General features: G+C 43.4%; 1 protein-coding gene across 13 annotated transcripts in view; it reads left to right on the plus strand.

Moving 5' to 3' along the window:
- plekha7b (pleckstrin homology domain containing, family A member 7b) overlaps window positions 1-27,686 on the plus strand; it is a 713,202-nt gene that overhangs the window by 499,052 nt on the left and 186,464 nt on the right. For 12 of the 13 annotated variants that reach the window (XM_072466383.1, XM_072466384.1, XM_072466385.1 and 9 more), the window contains 2 exons: window positions 4,750-4,822; window positions 7,483-7,583. In XM_072466383.1, coding sequence (XP_072322484.1) covers window positions 4,750-4,822; window positions 7,483-7,583 — 174 coding nt within the window. Of the gene's footprint in view, window positions 1-4,749; window positions 4,823-7,482; window positions 7,584-13,280; window positions 13,447-27,686 lie in introns of those variants that run through there. The other variant, XM_072466395.1, reaches the window with a different exon arrangement.

Consider the following 27,686-nt stretch of genomic DNA (forward strand, 5'->3'; position numbering starts at 1 on the left):
TCTGACTCAGAAGTAAGAGTGCTACCACTAAGCCACGTCTGAGTGATGATAATGCACATTCCTGCCTGCCAAGATATGCAGTGTCTTGATTGTGTCGTCTGGTGCTTTTTAAAGAACATGATTTAGCATCTAATCATTCTTTGCTTGCTATTGCAACGAAAGGGTAAGTATGTAATCGTGTGAATTAGCACCATGCAGCATTTTTGAAGTCAACAACAACAAAGGCAAAGTCTCACTTTAGGTTATTTTGATATATTTGTCATTTTGGGTTAACCGTCATTTTAAGCGAATGCTAAAAAAGGACATTTTATAAATCCCAATAAATCTTTCCACTGTCATTTTTGCATACTGGAAGGAGAACAGGTGCCAGAATGTGGCGACTAGCGGCTTTTCACAGTAACTTCATTGAAGCCTACTTGTGACAATAAGCGATTATTATTATTATTAGACATCCATTGGCATATAAGGCAGAAGAAAAATTAAAAATTAATTTAGAAATAGTTTTCCAACTGTTCATAGTTAACAGGTTTATACTTGTTTGTTGAATGGGGCAGAATTATGTGAACAGGCAAGGAGCTTATGTGATGGTGGTAGTCTTATCGTGCCGATGTGTCTGTATCATTGGAAGTCAGTTGTGCTGCTATATTTATTTGGTTATAAATATGGCGGTCAATATGGTCGCCTTTCTTAATCCTAATTATGAGTATACTTTCAGAGTCGCCAGGTATCTCTCGATACCGCCACAATGTTCAACCCGAATACCGATCAAAGAGCCAATACACCAGTTAGTTAGTTCAAAGTCAATACTATTTATTTACACACAGTAAGATCTACTCATGCACGATAATACTACAAACTAAACTATCTCTATCACTAACACCTATACGTAACTTCGGGTGCCAACTTAGTCAGAGGAACAATGGCCGTTGTTCGGATCTTAGGCTGTTGAGTTTGAAGAGGTAACAGGAGTACAGCTAAGGTCGTCTGTCTGGTAGGGAGCGTTGACCTTGAATTTACTTGCTTCTGGTGATGCTGGTGGATGGGTCTCTCCGCTTGAGAGCCGAATCCAAGAGACTGAATCTCTGGTGGGGGTTCCTTCTTATACTTGGAGGGGCTTTGCGCGCTTTTACACGGGCCTTAAACTTGGTCCCAATTAATTGGGCAGCTTATTGATCATTGTCATCGATCTAAACCAATAAAGGGGCGGGTGCCCTGATGGCTGGGCGTATCCTATGTGGCCATTGGCCTTGCTTTGTTTGTGTCTTTTGGTTGGGGTACTGGCGCCAGGATGTCTGCGACAGTATCAGCTACCTGACTATTAGTCCTTTGTTCCTCGGAGATGGGCCATCAATATGTTAATCGACCCAGAGTTTCGATTCCGTCTGCTGACTGCTTTCCAAATACACATTCAGGTTCTGTTCCTGCTTGTTGCTTAGTATTGTCCACATTTACCTATAGTCTCTGTGAGTGTCCATTTTGTGTTCTGAAAGTGGCCATCCCAGATGGCTACAATTGGAAAGGAGAAAAACCTAATTTCAGCTGAACATCCTTTAGCAAAGGATTGCTGCTGAGACTCCAACTTGCCTAAGCTCATTGGAAAATTACCCATGTCCACATGCCATTCAGCAGTCAGTCAGATGGTGCAGTGCAGTAGAGTCAAAGCTAACATTTCACAGGAATGCTATGGTCTCCAGTCTGCTTGAAGGCTGGAAACAAATAGTATTAGTTTGTAATAATGCGAGATTGCAGGAGTTTAACAGAATAGTTTAATAGGTAGGGAGTTGGGGAGAGTTACAGAAAAAGAGATCTAGGAATACAGGTTCATCGCTCCTTGAAGGTGGAGTCGCAGGTGGACAGGGTGGTGAAGAAGGCATTCAGCATGCTAGGTTTCATTGGTCAGAATATTGAATACAGGAGTTGGGACGTCTTGTTCAAATTGTACAAGACATTGGTAAGACCACACATGGAATACTGTGTTCAGTTCTGGTCACCCTATTATTGGAAGGATATTATTAAACTAGAAACCCTGCTGAAGAGATTTACGAGGATGCTACCAGGACTTGGTGTGAGTTATAAGGAGAGGCTGGATAGGCTGGGATTTTTTTTCTTGGAGAGTAGGAGGCTTGGGTGATCTTATAGAGGTCTATAAAATAATGAGAAGCATCGATCAGGTAGATAGTTGACATCTTTTCCCAAAGGTAGAGGAGTCTAGAACTAGAGGGCACAGGTTTAAGATGAGAGGAGAGAGATACAAAAGAGACTAGAGGGGAAATTTCTTCTCACAGAGGGTGGTGAGTATCTGGAACATGCTGCCAGAGGCAGTGGTAGAGGGGGTACAATTTTTTCCTTAAAAAGCAGTTAGACAGTTACATGGGCAGGGTGGGTTTAGAGGGATATGGGCCAAATGCAGGAAGTGGGACTAGCTTAGTGATAGAAACTGGGCGGCTTGGACCAGCTGGGCCGAAGGACCTGTTTCCATGCTGTAAACATCTATGAGTCTGTGACAATGGAAAATTATTGGCTTTTTTTACCCAAGGCTAGTATCACTTCAATTGATTATTGCTACTACTCAAAACATAACTGAAGTTGACGTTTTTTTAGATACTGAACCAATGAATTCCAACACAATCTACCTAACTGGAAGGTGCAACATGACTAGCAACATTTAATTCAGCTGCTTCATTATTCTCTGTCAGGTGTAATTGTGTTACCAATTGTGTTACCAAGAAACCAAACCAATAAAGCTCAAACCACTTGACATTGCCATTAATTATGATCTGTGCTCGTTTTGGGTTCCATTTCTCTTTGACTAATTGTTGTGCTTTTTAAACACCTGATCTGTGGTCTGGATTTTGTAGATTTTCTGTGAAGATTATTCTGCACTGACGTTTGCAGGATTTTATTGAGACTCCTGTAAGGATGGATTTGATTGAAGGATTAGACATGCCTATTGTGTTAATGATTGAGCATTCATCTCCGAGACTCATAGGGCTGTTGTATTCCACTGTTGCTTTACACCAATCCTGGTACAACTGCAACTTGAAATCCGTGCAGTTCCCCATGGGTCTTCAGTGAAACTAGTTTAGGCAGAATCCATGTGAGATGGCCTGGTTGATATCGATTTATATTGCAAAGCTTATTTTAAATAGGCATCAGTTGGCTCTGAACTTAGTGTTCCTTCAGGCGATCGTGAACAAAAGTATTTTCCAAAATTGAAAATGTTGCAGTGAGATTCCATTGAGACATGATTTTTAAAACTCATTATTTCTGCCTCGGGCTTTTCAAAGCCGAGGATGGCTCATGCCCAATATTATCATTGGGTGATAAAATTTCCATTTGTGTGGATGAGGAGCAGGTACAGGGAAAGGACTTAATGCTCATGACATTTCAGACGGAATAGCTGGTACACATATTGTGTTTTATTGAGGCACGCTGCTGCTAATGTGAAAATCAACCAGCAAATTCAGGGAATAATAATAATAATAACCGCTTATTGTCACAAGTAGGCTTCAATGAAGTTATTGTGAAAAGTCCCTAGTCGCCACATTCCGGCACCTGTTCGGGGAGGCCGGTACAGGAACAGGATTAAGATATACCAAATGAGTTGCGGATCACCAGAACTTGCTGGTTAATTTATGCTGTTCTGCTGTTTGCTTTGCACGTGCACCACTCGGCCTTAACCTCCCCATTATTTTTAAGAGCACGCTGGATTTGCACATTAATTGTCAATTAGAGTCATTACAGAAATATAAGTTTCATAATGGTGTAAATGCCTTTTTAATGATGTGATCCTTATGAGTACTATGGCAATCAATCTCTCCAGCCCACAGGGGAAATACATAAACTGTTCAGTCTCATTCCTATGGGGGGGCAAATTGTTGTTGGAGATTTAAGTTGTCAGATTTTTAAGAAATAATATTTTCCCTTTTCCTCACTTTCACTTGTATTTTTCGTTCCCCTCTTATTTTTGGACCTAATTTGACCAATTCCCCCTCTTCCTATATCCCTCTGTTTTATTTATCTCAATCTTTGCATCTTCTTGACCAGTGAGTTTTACTGTTGGTCCCACCAAGGCCAATCAGAGAGGGGGCCAGGAAGGCCATTTGGACCTCAAACTCAAGGATGCCTCAAACTTAGACACTTATTAATGTTTTGGCATCTTATAAGTTTTGCAACTTGTTTTTAGGCACATAGGAAATAATATAAGGAAAGAAAGTAAGTTTTGCTGTTCTGTGATGTACATCAGACAGCACCTGCACAGCCTATCTTACTGGCATAATAATAATTGCTTATTGTTACAAGTAGGCTTCAATGAAGTTACTGTGAAAAGTCCCTAGTCGCCACATTCCGGCACCTGTTCGGGGAGGCCGGTATGGGAATTGAACCCGCGCTGCTGGTCTTGTTCTGAATTACAAGTCAGCTGTTTAGCCCACTATGCTAAATCAGTCCCAGCATGTGAAGGAGGGTGGAAGTACTGCATATGTTAAGGCAGCAGAGCTAGAATTATCGTACTATTTGTTCACAGGAACTCTCCACAATGGATAGTTTCTCAACATATAGTCCTAAGAATGAAAACACTCTTCTCTGGATTGCAAGTCAAAGGAATTGCAGCAATCTGGATTCTGTTACATCTTGCTTAACTTCCATCTGCTCTTCTAATCTCTGATGTGTTGCAGGGATATCAACACCTTTGTTGTGTTTATTAAAGTTGCTACGACTTGATGGATGATTGTTGCTTTGTGCTTGTAGGACAGTTCTGGAATGAGGCTGTGGAAACGCCGATGGTTCGCACTCTCTGAATATTGCCTGTTCTATTATAAAGGTGAGTACCAGAATGGCGCTTACTTCTTTAAAAAGACAAGTTGGAATACCATACACTGACTGACTATTGGAATGAAGGGATTTTCACCATCAAGTCGGGAATTTTCCCGACTCAGCAGACTTGCCTATTTCGTTTGGGGAAGGGAGTGATGTAAATGAGTCAGGCCTGTTGCCTCGAGACGCAAGACACAGATTACATCAGAGGGAGGCGAGTGTTGAGGTGGGCAGGCTAAAAGGTCCACTTCAGCTTTTGAGACAACGGCTATTAAGCCCTCTAATCCCCTCCCTCCCCATATTTCCCCATAGCCACTCGCTCCGGATCCATTTTGAGCAGATGTCAGGAGCCATAAGGAGATGGAAAGAAAAGGTAAACTTCCAATAGAGCGATCACTCATACATGTTCAATACAGAAAAAACCCTCTCATTTATGATACCAACTCAAAGATTTCAAATTCCCCCCCCTGCCAAGTGGTTAACCCATGATAAAAACAAATCCATTTCTATTCAGTACCAACATCAATTATAGCTAATCCTTTAATATCTTCTTAAAACTATCAATTAAACTGTGAACTCAGCGCCCATACTGCGATGAGTGTTTTTTTTTTACCTTTTGAAACTCAGCCAAGCATTAATAATATGCTCAGCTGTAATAAGAACCTTTGGGCAAAGTAAACAATGGAGTCGATTGAAACAGATATTAATGTGTTTTTCTAAACTGCACTAGATGGCCTGTCAATCAATGCACTCCAGCAGTGCTTTTTTTCTTCAATGGACATGTTTTCCTTTGTTTTTAAATGGCTGGGATTTAAATAACTTCAGATCATGCCACTGAAACAGACTTTATCCTCTCTTTCATATCCTCCATGAATTCATGATTTTCATACTGCAGTTTAAGGTCCTTGGAGCTGTTAAAATGATTAAACTCAGGGCTATTTTCAAATTACCCAGCATATTTGTATTTGCTGCCTGTACAATTCACGCCCTGCCCCCTTTCCCCTTCCAAATCTGAAATTATCTGCCCTTAAGTGTTCCTTGATGTAATTCCTTTCAAATCAGGCATTATGGTAGCACAGAGGATTGGGCAGCACTGTTGTTTCACAGCTCCACGGTCCCAGGTTTGATTCCCGGCTTGGGTCACTGTCTGTGCGGAGTCTACACATTCTCCCAGTGTCTGCGTGGATTTCCTCCCACAAGTCCCGAAAGACGTGCTATTAGGTAATTTGGACATTCTGAATTCTCCCTCTGTGTACCTGAACAGGCGCTGGAATGCTGGGACTGGGGGCTTTTCACAGTAACTTCATTGCAATGTTAATGTAAGCCTACTTGTGACAATAAAAAGATTATTATTATTATTAATAATACCTGTCAAAAGTGAACGTGCAATGGTGATTTATAGGGCTGGATTCTCTGCCCCGCTGTGCCACATTTCTGCCACGATCTGCCGGCGGGATTCTCCATTACGCCGGCCAGACAATGGAGTTTCCCATTGTGGGGCGGCACCACGCTGTCTGGAAACCCCCGGGCGCCGACAATATGGAGCATCCTGCCGGCGGAGAATCCTCCCCAGAATCTTGAATTTCCTATCCATGCTAACAATTTATAAGCATGGAACCTCATCAATATTATAATAACAAACTTTTATTTATTTGTGTGCATTCTCCTAATCACTGTGCTCTGCAGGTCGGGAGGAAAAAAGTAAGCTAGGATAATTATTTGATCATTTTTCAGTAGCTATTTCCCTTAGCACTCTTGGTCAGATAGGTATCAAGGATCTGAAACCTATGTTTGCACATGAACCCCGGGCTGAAATCCTGGAGGTGTGCTGGAGCATGTGGAGTCATATTCTAGGGTAGTTGTAGGGGATGAGAAGATAGAAAATCTAGAGAGGAGAGAGAGGAGCAATTTACTTTGTGAACGTTGATTATGTTGATTGCTGATTCTGTCTCTGATAAACAGATTATTAAACAAATGACTTCAGTAGATTTTCTGTTATCATTGCTAGGTTCATGTTTAATTCATGTGAATGATTTGAGGAATAGATAATACACACAATTTTTAATTTAATTAAAAAGGAAGGGTGATAACTAATCTGATGTTGCTGTTAAGTGTTTAATAGAAGGTGTTTTTACATTTTTATGTACCATTGATTTTATCAATGAAAATCTGTTCTAACTCTGGCTTGGTTGCTATTTGAAAATGCATCGCAAAACCTTTGAATATTTCAGTTGAACTGGAGAAAAAAATCTTTCAGTTGGGAGAGGGAATCAGTCAGAGTTTTCTGACTGATATCAGAAGCAACTGTTGCAAAGTGCATATGTCTGTATGGTTATTAATGACAGAATACGTTTTGATGTCCCCCCCATGTTTGAATAGCACACCCACCATCAATGTTGAGTCTTGTGTAGGTAAAGTATGGGATGGCTGCTGGGCCCATGGAATCAATCCCTAGTATGATTCATTGACCTCTGTATAAGAGGAGCTAATTATGGAGAAATGGAGAAGAATCAATTTCTCTGTTTTGATGAACATTTGTCTCAGTAAAAATCAGAGTGCTGTTGCGTTTTGGTCAAGTTGTTGAAAAGTTTTCACCCTGTGAATGTCTAAGCATGTGAAGTATATGAAAAGAACTGAAAACTTTGTTGTTTGTTTTGTATTACACAGATAGCAGAGAGGAAACCGTGTTGGGCAGCATTCCTTTGCCTAGTTATGTAATCGCACCAGTTGAACAGGAAGATCATATAAGTCGCAAATATGCTTTCAAGGTACAGATCTGCAATAAATTTAGCACATACAGTTTGAAGGGTGTTTATTGGTCAAGTATTTTGTAAAGGTATTAGATATAGCTTTATTTAGAAATGCAAAAGTATCTTGAAAGATCTCGTGCCTAATTTTCCCAATCTGTGACTGAGCCATACAAATTGTCATGATATCCAGATCAGCATATCATGGTGCAATCACACACACACTGATGGATAGGCAGTTGGACCAACCAGCACACACATAACATCACAGCCAATCACCAGTGAGAGCACACGCACTATAAAACAGGGAACACCACAGTTCCCGCTCATTCTACCAGGAGATAGCTCAGAGCATAGAGCTCACAGTGTGCCACTCAGACATAGATCATGTGTTGAGTGCCTCACTAATATAGTGATAGGGCTGGGTCCACAGGTTAGCTGGTGAAGCATGTACCCAAGCCAGTAGTTAGTTGTTACCGTTGATTAGACAATAAAACAGAGTTGTACCATCTACAGCCGTGTTGGATCATTTGTGCATCAGAACACCCAACACGACACAAATGAATAACTACTATTGATGCCCAAAGCGTGCTTCTAGTGGTGCAGGCACTGAGAGCATTTAACTCTTTGAACTCATCTTGATCCAAGTGGAGGGGTCAGGCATAGAGATCACCTGTCACTTGGGCCAGAAAGTCAAGCCCATCGATGTTGAGCCCTGGACCTCCTCAATACGGCTGTCAACAGAATGAAGCAACGTCGACAACAAAAGAACGCCATCATGAACCTGACCTAAATCGTGTGCTGCTCTTGATGTTGACATGTACATTATAATCATTATAAAATCAGCTTTCTACACAATTAGCATTAAATTGTTGTCTACAGAGTGTAAGATATTTCCGCATGGTGACTGGGATAATGAGAGCATTTAAAATGGAGTGTGTGAAATTGACTGATCCCCTGCAAATATTGTTGGTTGATTATTGAATAATTGTTTGGTTAAAATTTCTAATCGCTATACGAACAGGCACATACCAAAACAAAACATGAGTCAGTACATTTCCATTTCTGATTGGCTAGCTTTGAGTTTATAAACACTGGCATATTTAAACCTGCACATCTAGTTACAGTCGCTTTATGTTAAGTTATATTGACTTAATCAATTCCCTAATCGGCTTATTACATTCGCTGTTAAAAGTATCTATAAATCCAAACATTCAAAAGTGTGGAACAGATGTATCAAATCAAATATTTAATAGCACTAATGTTCTTGTTGATAAATTAATCTCGTGGTTTGAAAAAATACTTTAACCGTGTAACATCTGGATCGAGCTTTCGTGTAATTGATTGTTATACGATGGCAGACCATCTGGTCCATTCTGTCCATTCCACATAATTGTGATATCTGTTCAACAAAATATAAACGCTCCCCAACCCACTCACAGTCACATGATCGCCTAGGAAAGGTGAACAAACAGGTTTAAAAATTCAACAACCAGGACGACACGGTGGCACAGCGGTTAGAACTGCTGCCTCATGGCGCCGAGTACCCGTGATCGATCCCAGCCCTGGGTCACTGACTGTGTGGAGTTTGCATGTTCTCCTTGTGTCTCCGTGGGTCTCACCCCCCACAACCCAAAGACGTGCGGGTTAGGTGGATTGGCCATGCTAAATTGTTCCTTAATTGTAATCTTTTTTTAACAACACAACAACTGAATTCCTCTCTTCCCAGCGCCATCCTGCCAGCCGATCACAAATGCCCACCGTTAGGCAGCACGGCAGCACAGTGGTTAGCACTGTCGCTTCACAGCTTGGATTCGATTCGCGGCTTGGGTCACTGTGCGGAGTCTGCATGTTCTCCCTGTGTCTGCCTGGGTTTGCTCCAGGTGCTCTGGTTTCCTCCCACAAGTCCCGAAAGACGTATTGTTAGGTAATTTGGACATTCTGAATTCTCCCTCTGTGTACCCAAACAGGCACTGGAATGTGGCGACTAGGGGCTTTTCACAGTAACTTCATTGCAGTGTTAATGTAAACCTACTTGTGACAATAAAGATTATTATTATTCAATATTGCGGAAGATTACCCTGGCCTTGAATTCAATGCAGCAGCCACCATTTGTGCGAGCTGATCTCTGCATAACCATTAACGGATCCAGCTGTTGCTTGAAAGAATTCCAAGAAATGGCATCCATACCATGAGGTGGTGAGGTCCACTATTTCGAAAAAGGAGCATTTCCTGAAATTTTATCTAGCTTGTGTCCTTCTACAACTTAAAATTGCAACCCGGGTCCTCATTGACTTACTTAATTGTAACAAAATGTCAACTTGAATACAGTCTGTTCCTTTAATCATCCTGTAAACCTTAATTAATTAACCCCACTATCTATAATTCTATAAAGTGTTGAGTCCCAGCACTTTTAGTCATAATAACTAAGTCACTTTAAACAGCGAATGAAGCTCCTTTGGACCCTTTCCAAAGCCTCAATAACGCCCACCATGTGAGGAGAGCACCAATGGGCAATTTTCTAACTGACCAATCAAGTTTTTGTACAAAAACAAAGTAGTATATTTTGCCGTGTAGCCATTTGTCCAATAAATACATCCAGCACCATATTCGCTCTAGCTATTACTACATTGCATTGTATGTTAAATGTATACACTGGAGCGCCCACATTTCCTCCTTTCTCCACTGCTTTAATGCTTTTCCCTCAGAGTGTATGCACATTCAGCATACACCTTTCCCAAATACATAAGACAGCAATCTTCCAAGTTGAGCATCATTTGTCAGCCATGAACCTAATACCTCAAGACAACCCCCAAGATTCTTCTGAAGCAGCTGAGCATTATTTGCTGTCCTGTCACCTCCACAAATCTTTTCATCAGAAAGGCTGCAAAACATGCCCCTGAATAACTACATCTAGACCATTAACAAAATATATTAGAGCAACAGAGCAATATTGTAATATTTTTGCTGCCTAACATAGACTGTGGCTGGGATTTTCTGGCCCTCCCATGTGGCTGGATCCTCAGTGAAAAGTCCATTGGCTTTTATTGGGACTGAAACATCCCAGCGGCAGGAGGGGATGGAAAATATATGTATTCCAGAACAATTAACAATCGCACCTACACTTCTGCTTTTAAGTGCAAACCTGTCACAAAGCTCCACGCCACTATTACTTGCTGAGTAATGCAGCCCACAATTCCCAAGTGTCCCAACAATGTGACATGTGGAGCTCAGCATGTCGGGATATATCCCACAGGGCAAGAAAAAGGAAGCAACCAACTTTACTAGAACTGTTGGCCCCTTGGAATTCCCTTGTTTTTTTCTAATTAAACAATAAGACAAGGTAAGGGAGCAGAATTGACTCGCTGCTCTAGCAGGCACCCCAAATTTGAACAGGGTTGTGGAGCAGCAAGCCTGCTAAGGACCAGAGCTAAAGAATCAGGAATGACATTTAGGCGATTGCATGGACACCATTCTCCTACGTACTGAAATGCCACCAACCAAGTTAATGTATAAAGGTAATAGGAAGCAACCCTAAGAATGCAAGTTTGTCAAGTAACAAATGTGTGCATTCGCTGAAATAATCTATTAATTTTGGAGAATCGATCAACAAACTTAATGATCATAATCTGTTAGTTTTTAACTTGTCATGCTTCACACTGTCCATGATTACAGTTCTTGCGCAAATAGTTCACAAGTGCTCCCAGATTACAGTGGGTTGCTTCCCTTTTTATTATCTGGCTGGGTAACTTCTAATTCCAGAACTATCTCTTACTTTGAGGGTTATACTGCAAACTTCTTCCAAATTTCAAACAATCGCTACAATAGACAGACCAGGAGAAGATGGTGTTGATTGGTTGACAAGTCAGCTTTAATTGGTTGAGAGAACGCCACAGGGAACTATCTACCTCAATGTAAATAAACACAGTAGCTTGCAGGAGTTTGGAACAGGGGCAAAGAGATGTTAATGACCAAATACAGGAAGTTTTACCCTACATTGAATTGCTCTACTTGACTTGGTATGTTTGCTGCTGATAACTGGTACCTGAAATGGGGGCTATATTTCCTACCGTGGTGAGCAGATATATCAAAAACCCCAAAGAGCAGTAGTAATATGGAGGTGAATAAATGATGCTGTAACATATTAAATATAATTAAGACATGGTGAAGCACATAGGGGGAAAAAAATAATCAAAGCCAAAAATGTACCAGAAATCCTAAATGTTTTGCTAATGAACACAGTGTTGATTATGAACTTAGCTGTCAGAGTTGGGATTGGACCAAATGGACAGAAGGGAAGCCAGATATCTTGGAAAAGTCTTTGCATGTAAACCAAAAGAAGTCTGTGTGCAGTTCAGTCTGTTGGTTCTTGATCATTTATAATCCACAGCTTCTTCTTTGGTTTTCTTTGCAATGGATTTGTGTTCAGGGTGACTAATGTAAATCAAAATTCATTACCCTAATCTTTCTACTGAGCTATGTTCGTATCAAAGGTTTTGTATTTGTAGGTTGCTACAAACTGGGTGAGTATGGTTTAGATGTTACATGTTGGCACCTATCCAATACATACCTCCAGCAATTTGTCCCCACATGGGTGGGGGTGGGGGGGGGGGGGGGGGGGGGGTGGGGGGGGGGGGCACGGCGGGTGTTGGGCTGGTGATTTTGAGCTGCAGGGCATATTACCTAGGCTGGCTGGAGGACCATGCAAGACTTACTGATTGTCATTCGGTTTCAATCATTCAGATTACGATTAGTTGTAGTAGTTTAATGTATGCAGGGTCAAAAGTGGGACAATTTAAATTGAACTCTTTGAGGTTCAAGTTGAAAGTCTATGAGGGTTTGTGTTTATTTTGAAGGACTAACGTAGGAACAGGAGTAGGCCATTTAGCCCCTCGGTTTGGGTGCAGGGGATCAAGTATCCTGAAACCGTACATTCGAACTGAGATGGAGATTACCCTTTTGAACTCACAATTGGCAGTCCTTTAGAATACTCATTCAGCATTTTTACTTGGTTTGTTAAGTGACTGTTTGGATCCTCCACATCAGATCAAGCAGATTTCATTGTTGATAACTCCATTGTGCCTGGAATGACAAAAGCAATAATTATGTAATTTCTCATCAGCCTTGTTTCTTTTTAAAGGGAGGGAGTGGAAGGAAAATAGTTTCATTTAGCAAACCTATACATTGGCCAAAGCAAGAGGTTATGGCAAAAAAATTTGGCCTTAAAGATTGAAACAGGACAGTGAATCTATTTACAGTTCAGAACTCGTATATTTTATTATTCCATCACATTGAGTAGATTTTAGAAATGTAATCAGAAATTTGTGATAAAAATGTGTCTTGATCTATGCAAATGCAGTTCGAAAAATTAATCATGCTCATTTCCCTCCCCTCAAATTAAAGTATTAAAATTATAACAACATGAGCAGCGCCAGCTCAAACACAATTGACTGCTGACCTCGGTTGTCATTTCCTGAATGGCTGTCAGTTCATGTTAACAATATCCCCTGTGGAGCTTAGTTTTAACTGTGTGAGATTACGGGACATGCTCCAACTGTTGGACAGGGGAACAGAATGTTGCGGCAGTCTTAGCTGTAGCAATGGGGTGAGGTGGCTGCCAGTGGTACATGTTCAATAAGTACACATTATGGACCAGCTTGCTAAATGATGTGCGGGAAGAAATTGCAAAGCCAATGACAATATTGCAGAAGCAACCTTTTGGGAAATGAAAAGGCAATGACCATTGTCAGTGAAGATGCAAATATCCTGGCATCATTGTTGTAGTTTGGATCAGCTTGTAATGTCCTGGTGAAGGCTTATCAAATATTGAACACAGGAGTGCTCTTAGCACAAGCAGTGGATGTCAGCAGAAGGCATGGAGCAGGTAAGCAAAGAAAAGGTTAGAAATGTTCTATGTAGTTTGAACTTATGATTCTTGAGGGGAAAGTGATGCTTGTGCATTGTACATTGTGTTGCTTTCAGTGGGTTTTTATTGGTTTAGAATATCCATGATCCTTTTTCTTATTGTTACCAATAGGTCTTTGGTGCAAAAATCAGAATGACTTTTTTTTTAAAAAAAAGTCCTTTAATGCTTTCCACTCATTAAAGCTAATTCCTGCCGGGGTACAGTTCCATGGGTTCCAGGAAACCTCTAGTCTCTCACCCGCATGCCCAGTCTCCGTATATTGGAAGGCTATTTGATCATGCCGGACAACAGCCAAGCTTCCTCTTGTCCTCCACAGCATCCACACATGTATGCACATAGCTTGCTGGGATTCATTAGATTGCAGTTCGAAGCCCTGGCTATTTTCTCCAATCTTCAGTATTTTTAAATCAGCTGCAGTTTTGTAAAATATTTCTTTATATTAACTCCAAACTGAATTTGCATTGATCTACAAAGATCAGACCCCCACCCCCTCTCCCCCGCTTCATTGGAGCTGTTTTTACTTCCGATGAAAAGAAGTGTGGAAATTAAATCTAAGATTTCAATATGACAGAATTTATTTACAGCAATGAGTGTAAGCAAACTGGGAATTCGAGGAAAATGGCTATAGATATATTCCGATACAGTTACAGGTTATGTAAAGGTCTCACAAAATGAAGGTTGATTTAGTTAGTTTTGTAAATAACCATTGTGTCAATTATTTTTATTTTTAGAAATCCGACCGAGGTACACAAGGGAGTAGCTGAGGCATGTTGAAGTTCTTTGCTCGTCACTGTGCAATTAATTCATTTTGTTTCCTCTGAGGCCCATATTTATGGAGTCGTTAGTTGTAGGTTGTTTACAAATCAGGTGAAAAAATAACGTGATGTTGCAAGGATCTTGACTTGGAAGAGCGGGAAGTAGAATATGTAGGGGTAGAGGAAAGAAATAAGCAGATCAAAATAAGTTGGTGGAGTATATTATGGACCCCCCCCTAACAGTAGATGTAAGTGTTGACCAGCGTATTAATGAATAAGGAAAAGGAGTTTGTAATAAAGACAGTGGTGATAATCATGGGGAGATTTTATTTTATAGAATGGACAAATCAAATTGCCAGAAGTTGTTTTGATGATGAGTTCATGGAATGCATTCGAGACTGTTTCCTAGAACTGTACATCATGGAACCAACCAGGTCGAGGCTCTTTTATTTAAATCTTGTTTTGGGTCAGGAAACAGGGTTAATTAGTAATCTCATGTTTAATCTCATGGGGCAGCACAGTGACATTGTGGTTAGCACTGCTGCCTCACAACGCCAGGGAACCGAATTCGATTCTGACCTTGGGTGACTGTCTGTGTGGAGTTGTACATTCTTCCCGTGTCTGCGTGGGTTTCCTCCGAGTTCACCGGTTTCCTCCCACAGTCCACAGGTGTGAGGTTAGGTGGATTGGCCATGCTAAATTGTCCCTTTGGGTTCAATGTATTAGGTGTCCAATGGTTAGGTGGGGTTACGGGGTTAGGGTGGGGGTTTTGACCTGGGTGGGATCGGTGCAGATTTGATGGACCAAATGGCGGCCTCGTCCATTGTAAAGACTTTGTGAAAGAATCGTTGGGAAAGAATGACCAAAATTTGATAGAACTTTAAGTTGGGTTGAGAGTGATGTGCCTAACTCTAAAGCTAGAGTACTGAACTTAAATCCAATTACAAAGGTATGAGGAGACAGCTAAGTGGATTGAGAAATTAAATTAAAAGTTACAACGAGATGAGCAATGGTCATAGAATTTGGGAGAATTTGATTACTAGCAGAGTCTGAGAAAAGAGAACCTGAGAGTAAATTAGCCAATGAGAGCTCTACGAGTAGGTTAAAAAAAGATAGAGTAGCAAAAGTGAATGTGGGTCACTTAGAGATTAAGACATGAGCAATTATAATTGGGAATGAAAAAAATGACATGTTGAACAAATATTTGGCTGAATTTTACCATGGGCTTCAGGATCCCTGGTGTTGGGTTAAAATAGGGTCCTGAGCCCACTTATCAGCAATGGGATTGGCTCAGTGATTTTGCCAGAGCTGGCTTTGTAATTGCCTGCCTGAGGACCAATCATCCAAATAAGGATGGGTAGCAGAATCCTGGTGCTGCTGACCTAATTAGAGGAATTGATGGTCATGGATTGATGGTGACTGGTAAGGTATTGGGGTATTTCGAATGAAGGTGTCATGGGCAGCTAAATACAAATTAAAATTTAAAGGGACAGAGATAACCCCTTGGCCGGGGAGGAGGGTGGCATATTGATGGGGCTGTAGTGTTTGCCTGCAGCTCTAATGACTCCCAGGCTGCTTCCATGTCACTAGTAACCTCCCCCACAATAGTGGGCCATCCCACCATCGCTAAAATTCCAGCACTTTGCCACTCAGTTGCTGGGAAACCTGGCTGGCAGGATTGTGCTGAGGAGCTTCTGGATATAGCTCCCTGTTATTTTGCCAGCCACGCTTCCTCCAATTTTGCCACATAGGGGCTGGTAAAATTCTGTCTTCACAGTCGAAGACACAAAAGCTGACCAGAATTAGCGGGCAACCAAGGGCCTAATAAGAGTGAGGAACCTAACGTCACAAAGAATGCCAAATTGCCAATGAAACAAAGATGACCAACATTGTTCATGGAAGCACAGAATTGCAAAGTAAAATTGATAGCGATTGGTGATAATATTTCTTTGCATCAGAGAAAACTCAAGATCAGATCAAATCAGTGCAAGATGATCTTATGGAATTGCAAAAATGGCAGGACCAATACGGAGATGGCATTCAATGCAAAAAAATGCTACATTGTGTGTGACCAGCCGATAGCTTCAAGTTCTGTAATCAAATTCACCAACAGGTAGATACACAACCATGCATGGGAATTCATCTTATAAACCGTTTTCAGCGGTGATTCCACATTCAGCCGATAACATCAAAAGCAAACAGGGTTCCTGAATTTCTGAAGAGAAATCTTTGGTATTGCTGCAAAAGTATCGAGAATTAAAGCTTACCAAAAAGGAAAATCAGGAGTTCTAGTTTGCCGTATATTTACTCATTCAAGTTGTGTGTGTGTGTGATCCTAATATGGCAAGAAATATAAATAAGATTGATGTAATCCAAAGGCGTGCTACTTGACCGTATATAAATCAGTGTGGGAAATGCACCAATGTCGCAGACTTCATCAGTGATTTGAAATGAGAATCCTATTGCTGCTCTCGACGTGCTCCTCTGCATTTCTCAATGAGGGTAATGATGACAATGGTGTGTTGAGGGCTATGCCAGGACAGGAGGATACAAATTGTGGTAGAATATAAATCTTCTGTTGCTGTTGACCCGGAGTGTCACAAGGATGCCCAGTTTTGAGCTTAGTTTTGAACTTCCTGGTCTGTTCTGAGTCGATCCCATTTAGCATAGTCAAACTATGATCATGTAGGTCATAGAGTCATAGAATCTCTACAGTGCAGAAGGAAGCCATTCAGCCCATCGAGTCTGCATCGACCCTAGGTAATAGCACCTTACATAGGCCCGTGCCCCACCCTATCCCCATAGCCCCTCCTAACCTTTTGGATACTAAAGGGCAATTTGGGATGGCCAATCCACCTAACCTGTACATCTTTGGACTGTGGGAGAAACCGGAGCACCCGGGGGAAACTCAAGCAGACACGGGGAGTAATTACAAACTCCACACAGACACCTGAGACTGGAATTGAACCCGAGTTTCAAAGTACTGTGAGACAGCAGTGCTAACCACTGTGCCACCGTGGGTGTCACTGGCTGGGCCAGCATTTCTGCCCATCCCTGAGGGCATTCAAGAGTCAACCACATGGCTGTGAATCTGGATTTACATGTAGGCCAGACCAGGTAAGGACGACAGATTTCCTTCCCTAAAGGACATGAGTGAACCAGATGGGTTTTTACAACAATTGTCAATGGTTTTGTGGTCATCTTTAGACTTTTAATTCCAGATTTTATTTATTGAATTCAAATTTCACCGTCTGCAGTGGTCGGATTCAAACCCGGGTCACAGAATCACAGAAAAATACAGGGCAGAAAAGGCCCTTCGGCCTATCGAGTCTGCACTGCAGCATGAAAGCCACCTGATCTGCCAATCCAACACCCGTTTGCCAGCACTTGGCCCATAGCCTCGAATGTTAAGATATGTCAATTGCTCATTCGGGTACTTTTAAAGAATGTGAGGCAACCCACCTGTACCACCCTCCCAGGCAGTGCATTCCAAACTATCCCACCCTCTGGGTAAAAAGATTTTTTTCAAATCCGCCCTGAACCTCCCACCTTTCACCTTGAACTTGTGTCCCCTTGTAACTGACCCTTCAACTAAGGGGAACAGCTGTTCCCTATCCACTGTGTCCATGCCCCTCATAATCATGTACATGAGAACATGACTCTGAGTCTTTGGATTACTCGTCCAGCGATGATAATACTACACCACTGCCTCCCTTTTTAAATGGTTTGGACAAAATATATGTGTGTATAAGAATGAGTGTATAAGAATGACAACATTTCAAACATAGAGAAAGATTGAATTAACAATTTTGAAATGGCAATGGGTAAAGCTGACGGAAACACGGGACTCTTGGAATACTTGATGCTAACACCATAACCAAAACAGTAAAGTACAAATTAGTGGCAGTTATGATCAAATTGTACATTTCTAAATCACCAAGACATTCTAACACTGCAGACCGAACAGAGAGAAGAGCTACAAAGATGGTCCTCAATATGAAAGTTCTGATGTACCAAGATACAAACCACAAAATGCTGGAAATACTCAACAAGTCTGCCAACATCTGTACAGGGAGGAGTACTTCATAGTTTAGCTGTTATGATCTTTCATCAGGTGTTCTTGTGAACATTCACTGACCTGAAAAGCACTCGCTCGCTCTCACTCACACTCTTCTCACACTCACTCACTCGCTCTTTCTCACTCACTCTCACACACATTCACTCTTTCTCACTCAATTACTCACTCTTTCTCACTCACTCTTACTCTCACTCACTCTTTTTCTCACTCGCTCTTTCTCATTCACTTTCTCACACTTTCTCACTCACACTCTCACTCTCACTCACTCACTCTCTTTCCTCACTCTCTCTCACTCACTCACTCTCTTTTCTTTCTCGCTCTTTCTCTCTCTTGCTCTCTCTCACTCTCTCTCACTCTCCACAGGTTCAGCCAGAGCCTGATTATTTCCAACATATTACTGTTTTCCAACATCTGCACTACCCTGCTTTTCTTTTGTTATCCAATAAGATTGGAGAAATTAGCGTTTACAAATTTTAGAAGAAACATCTAAGAGATGATATACAAATGTATGGTAGTTACTTCATTCGTATTTAATTTAGTGTATGTAAAAAAACAAATCGGGTAAGTTACTTCAAGTTACATAAGTAGGGTGAAGTAAAACTGATGCAAATTATTAAAAGACAAATTTTGGACTGAAATCAGGAAGATTGTTGGTGAATGAATATATTGGGCTTAGCTACAAAATTGTTGAAAAGCTATATAATATTTAGGACGAGAATAGACCCCTTATTGGCTTTCTATGCACAATCTTCCTATTATTGATTGATTGATTAATATTTATTGTCACATGTACCGAAGTACAGTGAAAAGTATTTTTCTGGGGACAAGGGGACATACACAGTACGTACATAGTAGACAAAAGAATAATCGACAGAGTACATTGACAGTGATTGGTTACAGTGCAGAACAAGGCCAAACAAGAACAGCATAGGGCGTTGTGAATAGTGTTCTTACAGGGTACAGACCAGTCCAAGGGAGGGTCATTGAGGGGTCGTTGTGGGGAAGAAGCTGTTCCTATGTCTGGATGTGCGAGTCTTCAGACTTCTGCATCTTCTGCCGGATGGAAGGGTCTGGAAGAGAGCAAAGCCTGGATGTGAGGGGTCTCTGATAATGCTGTCTGCCTTTCTGAGGCAGCGGGAGGTGTATACAGAATCAATTGGAGGATGGCAAGCTTGTGTGATGCGTTGGGCTGAGTTCACCACACTCTGCAGTTTCTTGCGATCTTGGGCCGAGCAGTTGCCATACCAAGCTGTAATGCAGCCAGATGGGGTGCTCTCTATGGCACATCTGTAGAAGTTTGTGAATCGATGCAGACATGCCAAATTACTTGACTGAAAGAGGATTGGTCCATTTGAATCGCGGTTTATGTATGTGTCTGTCAGTATTTCCCTTTTTTTTGTTTTCTTCAGTTTTCAAAAATGCTAGATTGGAAGCCACAATCGAACATGTCACAAAAATGCACAAGCAAAATGCTGTGAATGTTTGAAATCTGAAATAAAAATGGAACTACTTGAAGTACTCATAAAGCCAGGCAACATCCGTGGAGCGAGAAACGGAGTTAACAGTTTGGGTTGATGACCATTCATTAGAGCTGGAAGAGGTTAGAGTTGTAAGAGATCTTCAGAAAGTAGAGAGACGGGGAAAAGTGGGCCGGTGGAGTGAGTGGTGTGTTGGTGGGGGCTACTGTGAGATGGCTGTGGGTAGGAACTAAAGGAAAAGTCTCTGATAAAGTGGAAGGCAGAGGAGCTAACATGGTAAAAGGAATGTGGTGAAAGCCAAAATGAAATGGTGATTTAAAAACAAGCAATGGGTATGTAGGAGTTGTAAATTTGATTACCAGAACAACCACTGGCTTCTGGTACTATCCAGAATCAAATAACTTCTCTCTTTTTTTTTTTTTAAATTATCTAAAATTCCTGAACTTCGTGCTCAGTATGGAAGTCTGTTAAGTGCCTCATCAAAACATGTGGTTCTGTCCCTTGACTTAATGTTGAGCTTCATTGAAATGCGGTTGGAGGCCAGAGACGGGCAGGTCAGAGAGAGAATGAGAAAATAAACTGACAGGTACTAGCAGCTCCGAATTTATAGAATCATAGAATCCCTACAGTGCAGAAGGAGGCCATTTGGCCCATCGAGTCTACACTGGCCCTTGCTCCGATAGAGCACCCTACCTAGGCCCAATCTCCCACTCCTAGCCCTGTAACCCCATCTAATTTATGGGCAAATTAGCATGGCCAGTTCGCCTGACCTGCCGATCTTTGGATGTGGGAGGAAACCGGAGCACCCGGAGGAAACCCACGCAGACACGGGGAGAACATTCAAACTCCACACAGACAGTCACCCGAGGTCAGAATCGAACCTGGGACCCTGGCGCTGTAAGGCAGCAGTGCTAACCACTGTGCCGCCAAAACACCAATCTCAGGTTTATTAATATGACTTCTACTGGCATCTGCTGCTTTTCATTTATTCCACACTCCCTTCCATCTTTTGGCTGAAGCGCGCCTCCGTAGCTTCTCTCCCGAATAACCCCGGCACTAATCAATATAAGCCCACTGCCTCCTGCTGGCACAAGCGTGAAGGGTTTTATTTCCACCCACCACATATCAATTTGAGCTCAGTCCGTAGTGGAGATGCGGGGGTTTGAATCCGGGGCCTCGTACATGCAAAGCAGGCGCTCTACGCTGAGTTACATCCCCGCGATGGAAAATCTACCACAACCAGAGTGTGCTGTTGGCACTAATCTGATTCACACACTAGCTGTCGAACCATCTGAGCTAACTGGCCCCCACTGAAGGGGACAATTTAGAGTGGCCAATCCACCAAACCTGCACATCTTTGGGTTATGGGGGTGAGACCCACGTAGACACTGGGAGAATGTGCAAACTCCACACAGACAGTGACCCGGGGCCGGATCCTCGGCGCCGTGAGGCAGCAGTTAACCACTGTGCCACCGTGGTGCCCTTTACTGATTTGATTTATTGTCATGTGTACCAAGGTATAGTGAAAAGTATTGTTCTGCGAACAGATCATTCCATACATTTTAAAAAAAACCCAGGGCATACATAAATACACAATGTAAATACATAGGCACAGGCGGGCGGGTGAAGCATACGGAGTATAGCACTGCTCCGTAGAGAAGATGTGTGAAGAGATCAGTTCAGTCTGGTAACAGCGGGGAGGAAGCTGCTTTTGAACCTGTTGATGCGTGTTCTCAGACTTTTGACCTGCCCGATGGAAGAGGTTGGAAGAGAGAATAACTCGGGTGGGAGGAGTCTTTGTTTATGCTGCAGCGGGAGGTGTCGACAGAGTCAATGGATGGGAGGGGGGTTCACATGATGGACTAGGCTGTGTTCACGACTCTCTGTAGTTTCTTGGGCAGGGCACTTGCCATACCAGGTTGTGATGCAGCCAGATAGGATGCTTTCTATGGTGCATCTGTAAAAATTGGTAAGAGTCAATGTGAACGTGCTGAATTTCCTTAGTTTCATGAGGAGGTATAGGCACTGTTGTGATTTCTTGGTCGTAGCGTTGACATGGGTGGACCAGGACATATTGTTGGTGATGTGCACACCGAGGAATTTGAAGCTCCACCTCGACACCATTGATGCAGACGGGTGCGTACGATACTTCACTTCCTGAAGTTATGGCCAGCTCTAGTGTTTTGCTGACATGAGGGAGAGATTGTTTTTTTTTAATGAATACAAAACATACACTAAAGTACAAAAGCATGTATCAAGAAACATTATCAACAGCCCCACAGTTCACAGTTTGTGCCTTTTCCCCTTTTCAACCCCCAATTGTCAACAAACAATTTCTCAAACATTATCATGAACAATCGCTATCGTGTTTCAAAGCCCTCTGCTGATCCGTGCCACAGGTCTCCAGTTCCTTGACCAGGTCCTTAACCTTTTTCTGCTGCATCTGGTAACCAATGGACATTCCACTCATGGGGGAAATGTCTCCTCCACATCTTCTGCTCCACTTTCCTGTTGAAATTACCCCTCTTTCGGGTAAAAAGAGCTCAAACCAACACCTTCAAGCCGGAGCTGCCCTGTGTGCGTCCACTCCATGGCCACCACCAGATTCCAGGGAGAGATTGTTGTCATTACAGCATGCCACTAGCTTCCCTACCTCCTCCTGTACTCTGACTCATCGTTGTTCGAGATCCGACCCACTACGATCGTACCATCAGCAAATCTGAGATAGAATTGGAGCCAAATTTTGTCACACAGTCGTGTATGTATAGGGGGTATAGTAGGGGGCTATGTATGCAGCCTTGCGTGGCCCCGGTATTGAGAACTATCATGGAGGAGGTGTTGTTGGTTATCCTTCTGATTGTGGTCTATGGGTCAGGAAGTCGAGCATCCAGTTGCAAAGAGAGGAGCCAAGTCCTAAGTTTTGGAGTTTTGATATGAGCTTTGGCTGGGGTTATGGTGTTGAAGGCGGATCTGTAGTTGATCTGTAGTCCTTGTTATTGAGATGCTCCAGGGATGAGTGTAGGGCCAGGGAGATGGTGTCTGCTGTGCACCGGTTGTGGCGGTATACGAATTGCAGTGGATCAAGGCATTCTAGGAGTATGGAGTTGATATGTCTCATGACCAACCTCTTGAAGCACTTCAGAATGATTGATGTCAGGGCCACCGGACTGTAGTCGTTGAGGCACTTTGCCTGGATTATGCTTTCACACAGAAAAGACATGATTCCCAAAGTGGGCATCCAGTCATAGAATCATAGAATTTACAGTGCAGAAGGAGGCCATTCGGCCCATCGAGTCTGCACCGGCTCTTGGAAAGAGCACCCTACCCAAGGTCAACACCTCCACCCTATCCCGATAACCCAGTAACTCCACCCAACACTAAGGGTAATTTTGGATACTAAGGGCAATTTACCAAGGCCAATCCACCTAACCTGCACATCTTTGGACTGTGGGAGGAAACCGGAGCACCTGGTGGAAACCCACGCACACACAGGGAGGATGTGCAGACTCCGCACAGACAGTGACTCAAGCCGGGAATCGAACCTGGGACCCTGGAGCTGTGAAGCAATTGTGCTATCCACAATGCTACCGTGCTACCTTTTGTTTCCTTTTGTTTATGGAATACTAGCAAGGCCAGCATTTAGTGGCCATCTCAAATTACCCTTGAGGCGTTTGTTGGGTGTCATCTTTGCAAGAATAGCTTGCCAGGTCATCTCAGAATGCAGTTAATTGGCAACCATATTGCTGTGTATCTGGAGTTATATATGGACCACATCGGGTAAGGACAACAGATTTATGACAAATCGGGTAGGTCTCGTGTTCGCCATTACTGACACCCAACTTTTAATTTCAGATTCATTTAACTGACTGAATTTAATTCCTCTGCTGCCATGGCGGGATTTGAACTTGCGTCTCCAGATTATAACCACTGAGCTACCATAGCCCCATTGTAGAGGAAGGCGGCAATTATTGTATCCTGAATTGAAAAAAGTACATCTAAATCGCTGTTTCACATGGAACAAATGCTTCAGACTTGGATTGTGATAAGGAAGGAAGTACAAAATGTGACAAGAATTGTTCTTTTGTCTAATTGTGATTGGTAATAACAAATGAATTGGATAAATTTTAACTCCCAACAATGAGCATTCCAGCTTACTGCCAAGCCATAAGTGTTTTCCATGCACAGTTCTTTTGGGTTATTATTTACAGCAATTATCTGGTCAATTCTATCTTCTCACCTTTATCTTATCATTCCTTCCCTGCACTTGTTTGTTTTTTAAAAATATTTTTATTCTCCTTTTTCACATTTTTTCCCAAATTTACACCCACCAACAATAAACAATAAGCAGTAACGAATATAATTTCAATCCCCACATCAACCACAACAATCCCATCATCCCACCAACCTCCAAACAACTGCCTGCATGTTAACATAAACAAATAACAAAAAGGAATCAGGAATCACCCATAGTCACCATTGACACATACAGTTCCCCTCCACCCACTAATGTTCGATGTTATCCAAAATGCATAATGAATAACGCCCATGAATTGTACAACCCCTCCATCCTTCCCCTCAGTTCAAACTTACCCTTCTCAGGAGTCAAGAATTCCAACTGGTCCCCCTGCCAACCTCTCCACCCCAACAGGATCCGCCTTCGGGCGATCAACGAGGCGAAGGCTACAACATCTGCCTCCGCACCCATTTCCAACCCCGGCTGGTCCGACACCCCAGATATGGCCTCCCGAGGGCCCGAGTCCAGTTTCACGTGCACCACTTTAGAGATTACCCTAAAAACCTCCTTTCAGTAATCCTCCAGCTTTGGACAGGACCAAAACATATGAATGTGGTTTTGCCCCCCCCCCCCCCCCCCCCCGGCAACGTTCACACACATCTTCTACCTCCTCAAAAGCCGGCTCATTCTCGCCCTTGTGAGGTGTACTCTGTATACCACCTTCAACTGTATTAGCCCCAACCTCGCGCACGAGGTGGAGCTGTTCACTCTCCGGAGCACCTCACACCAGAACCCCTCCTCCATACCCTCTCCCAACTCTTCCTCCCACTTTGCTTTGATCCCTTCCAATGGTGCCTTCTCCTCTATCAAAATAGCTCTGTAAACCCCCGAACTACCCCCTTCACCAGTCCCCCTGTTGTCAGCACCTCCTCCAGCAATGTGGAGGCTGGCTCCACCGGGAAGCTCTGTATGTCATTCCTGGCCACAATATCAAACCTGCATGTATCTGGACATTTCCCCCTGCTCCGGCCCATACTTCGCTTCCAGCTCCTTCAATCCTGCAAACCGACCCCTAAGGAACAAATCTTTTAGTGTCTTGATCCCCTTCTCCTCCCAGTTCCGAAAATTTCCATCCCACTTCCCTGGCTCAAATCTGTGGTTCCCCCGAATCGCCATTTCCCTTGACCCTGCCCCAACCCGAAGTGTTGGCGAAACTGCCTCCAAATTCTCAATGACGCTATTATTACCTGACTCCGAGTATTTCCCCGGGGCCATCGGGAGCGGCGCTGTTGCCAGCGCCTTCAATCCCGACCCCCTACGCAAACTCTCCTCCATTCTGACCCACTGGGAATCAACTCCTCTGATCCAGCTCCGTACCTTCTCCACATTCGCCGTCCAGTAATAATATATCAGGTTTGGAAGACCCAAACCCCCAATCTGCCTTCCCCCCTGTAGCAGCACCTTTCTAACTCTGGCCACCTTCCCTCTCCATATGAACGAGGTAATCATTCCTTCAAACTCTCTTTTTTTAAAAAAAAATTGCCTTTGGCAGGAAAATCGGCAGGCATTGGAAAATAAACAGAAATCGTGGCAACACGTTCAATTTAACCGCCTGTACCCGACCCACCAGTGACAGAGGGAGACCATCCCACCTTGCCAGATCAGCTTTTACTCTCTCCACCAAACTAGAAATGCTGTACTTACGGAGCCCCTACCCCCACAATCCCGAGCAACCTGCACTACCCGGTATCTAAAGTGAGTCCCTGCCCTACGGAATGGCGGCCCCCACCCCCAGCCGAGACACCACAAAATACTCACTCTTGCCTAGATTTAATTTGTACCCCGAGAAAGACCCAAACACCTGAAGCAGCTCCAATATTCCCCCTACTGACGCACTTGGTTCCTACACGTATAACTGCAAATCATCGGCATACAAGGACACCCTATGCTCTATCCACCCCCGCACTATCCCTTTCCAAACCCCCAAACTTGTTAACGTGATGGCCAATGGCTCAATCGCGAGTGCAAACAGCAGGGGGGACATAGGACATCCCTGCCTAGTGCCACAGTGGAAAAAAAAGTATCTCGAGCTGATGTTATTTGTGCGGACACTCGCCCTCGGCTCCTTGTATAGTAGCTTTATCTAGTCCACGAATCTTGGTCCAATCCCAGACCGCTCCAGAACTGCCATCAAGTACCCCCATTCTACCCGGTCAAACGCTTTCTCGGCATGCAATGCCACAACCACCTCTGTTTCCTTCCCCTCCGCCGGTGCCATAACCACGTTCAATACCCTCCTAATGTTTGAAAAGAGCTGCCTCTCTCTCACAAACCCCGTCTGATCTTCACCTATCACCTTCAGGAGGCACTCCTCCAGCCTATCAGTCAGTACCTTCGCCAATACTTTTGAGTCCATGTTTAAAGGTGACATGGGACTATACGACCCACACTCCATCAGATCCCTATCTTTATTTTTTAAATATGTTTTATTGAAATTTTTTTCCCAAACAACAATTTTTCCCCTCTTACAAAGCAAACGCAACAATAACAATACAGAAATTTTTAACAATACACAAGTAACAAAACCCCTTTATCTTTGACCTAAACTAAACTAACCCCCCCCCCCCCTTCCCCCTGGGTTGCTGCTGCTGGTCATCTGTCTTCCCTCTAACGTTCCCCTAGGTAGTCGAGAAATGGCTGCCACCGCCTGGTGAACCCTTGAGCCGATCCTCTCAGGGCAAACTTTATCTGCTCCAGTTTAATGAACCCCGCCATATCATTTACCCAGGCCTCCAGTCCGGGGGGGTTTCGCCTCCTTCCACATGAGTAGGATCCTGCGCCGGGCTACTAGGGTGGCAAAGGCCACAACGTCGGCCTCTTTCGCCTCCTGCACTCCCGGCTCTTCCGCAACTCCAAATAGAGCTAACCCCCAGCCTGGTTTGACCCGGGCCTTCACCACCCGCGAAATCACTCCCGTCACTTCCTTCCAATACCCTTCCAGTGCCGGGCACGCCCAAAACATGTGTGTGGTTTGCCGGGCTCCCGCCACACCTCCCACATTTGTCCTCCACTCCAAAGAACCTGCTCAATCTTGCTCCCATTATGTGTGCTCTATCTAGCACCTTAAATTGAATCAGGCTAAGCCTGGCGCATGAGGAAGAGGAATTTACCCTGCTTAGGGCATCAGCCCACATACCCTCCTCTATCTCCTCCCCTAGTTCTTCTTCCCACTTTCCTTTTAGTACGCCCACCGACTCCTCCCCCTCTTCCCTCATCTCTCGGTAAATCTCTGACACCTTGCCCTCTCCGACCCACACCCCTGAAAGCACCCTGTCCTGTATCCCCTGTGTCGGGAGCAACGGAAATTCCCTCACCTGTTGTCTAGTAAATGCCCTCACCTGCATATATCTCAAGAAATTTCCCCGGGGCAACTTATACTTTTCCTCCAATGCTCCCAAGCTCGCAAAAGTCCCATCTATAAATAAATCTCCCACCCTCCTAATTCCCAACTGGTGCCAGCTCTGAAATCCTCCAGCCATTCTTCCTGGGGTGAACCTATGGTTGTTCCTGATTGGGGACCCCACCAGGGCTCCCCGCACCCCTCTCTGTCGCCTCCACTGTCCCCAGATATTCAATGTTGCCGCCACCACCGG

This window comes from Scyliorhinus torazame, chromosome 10 (assembly GCF_047496885.1).
Source record: "Scyliorhinus torazame isolate Kashiwa2021f chromosome 10, sScyTor2.1, whole genome shotgun sequence".
Lineage (NCBI taxonomy): Eukaryota > Metazoa > Chordata > Chondrichthyes > Carcharhiniformes > Scyliorhinidae > Scyliorhinus > Scyliorhinus torazame.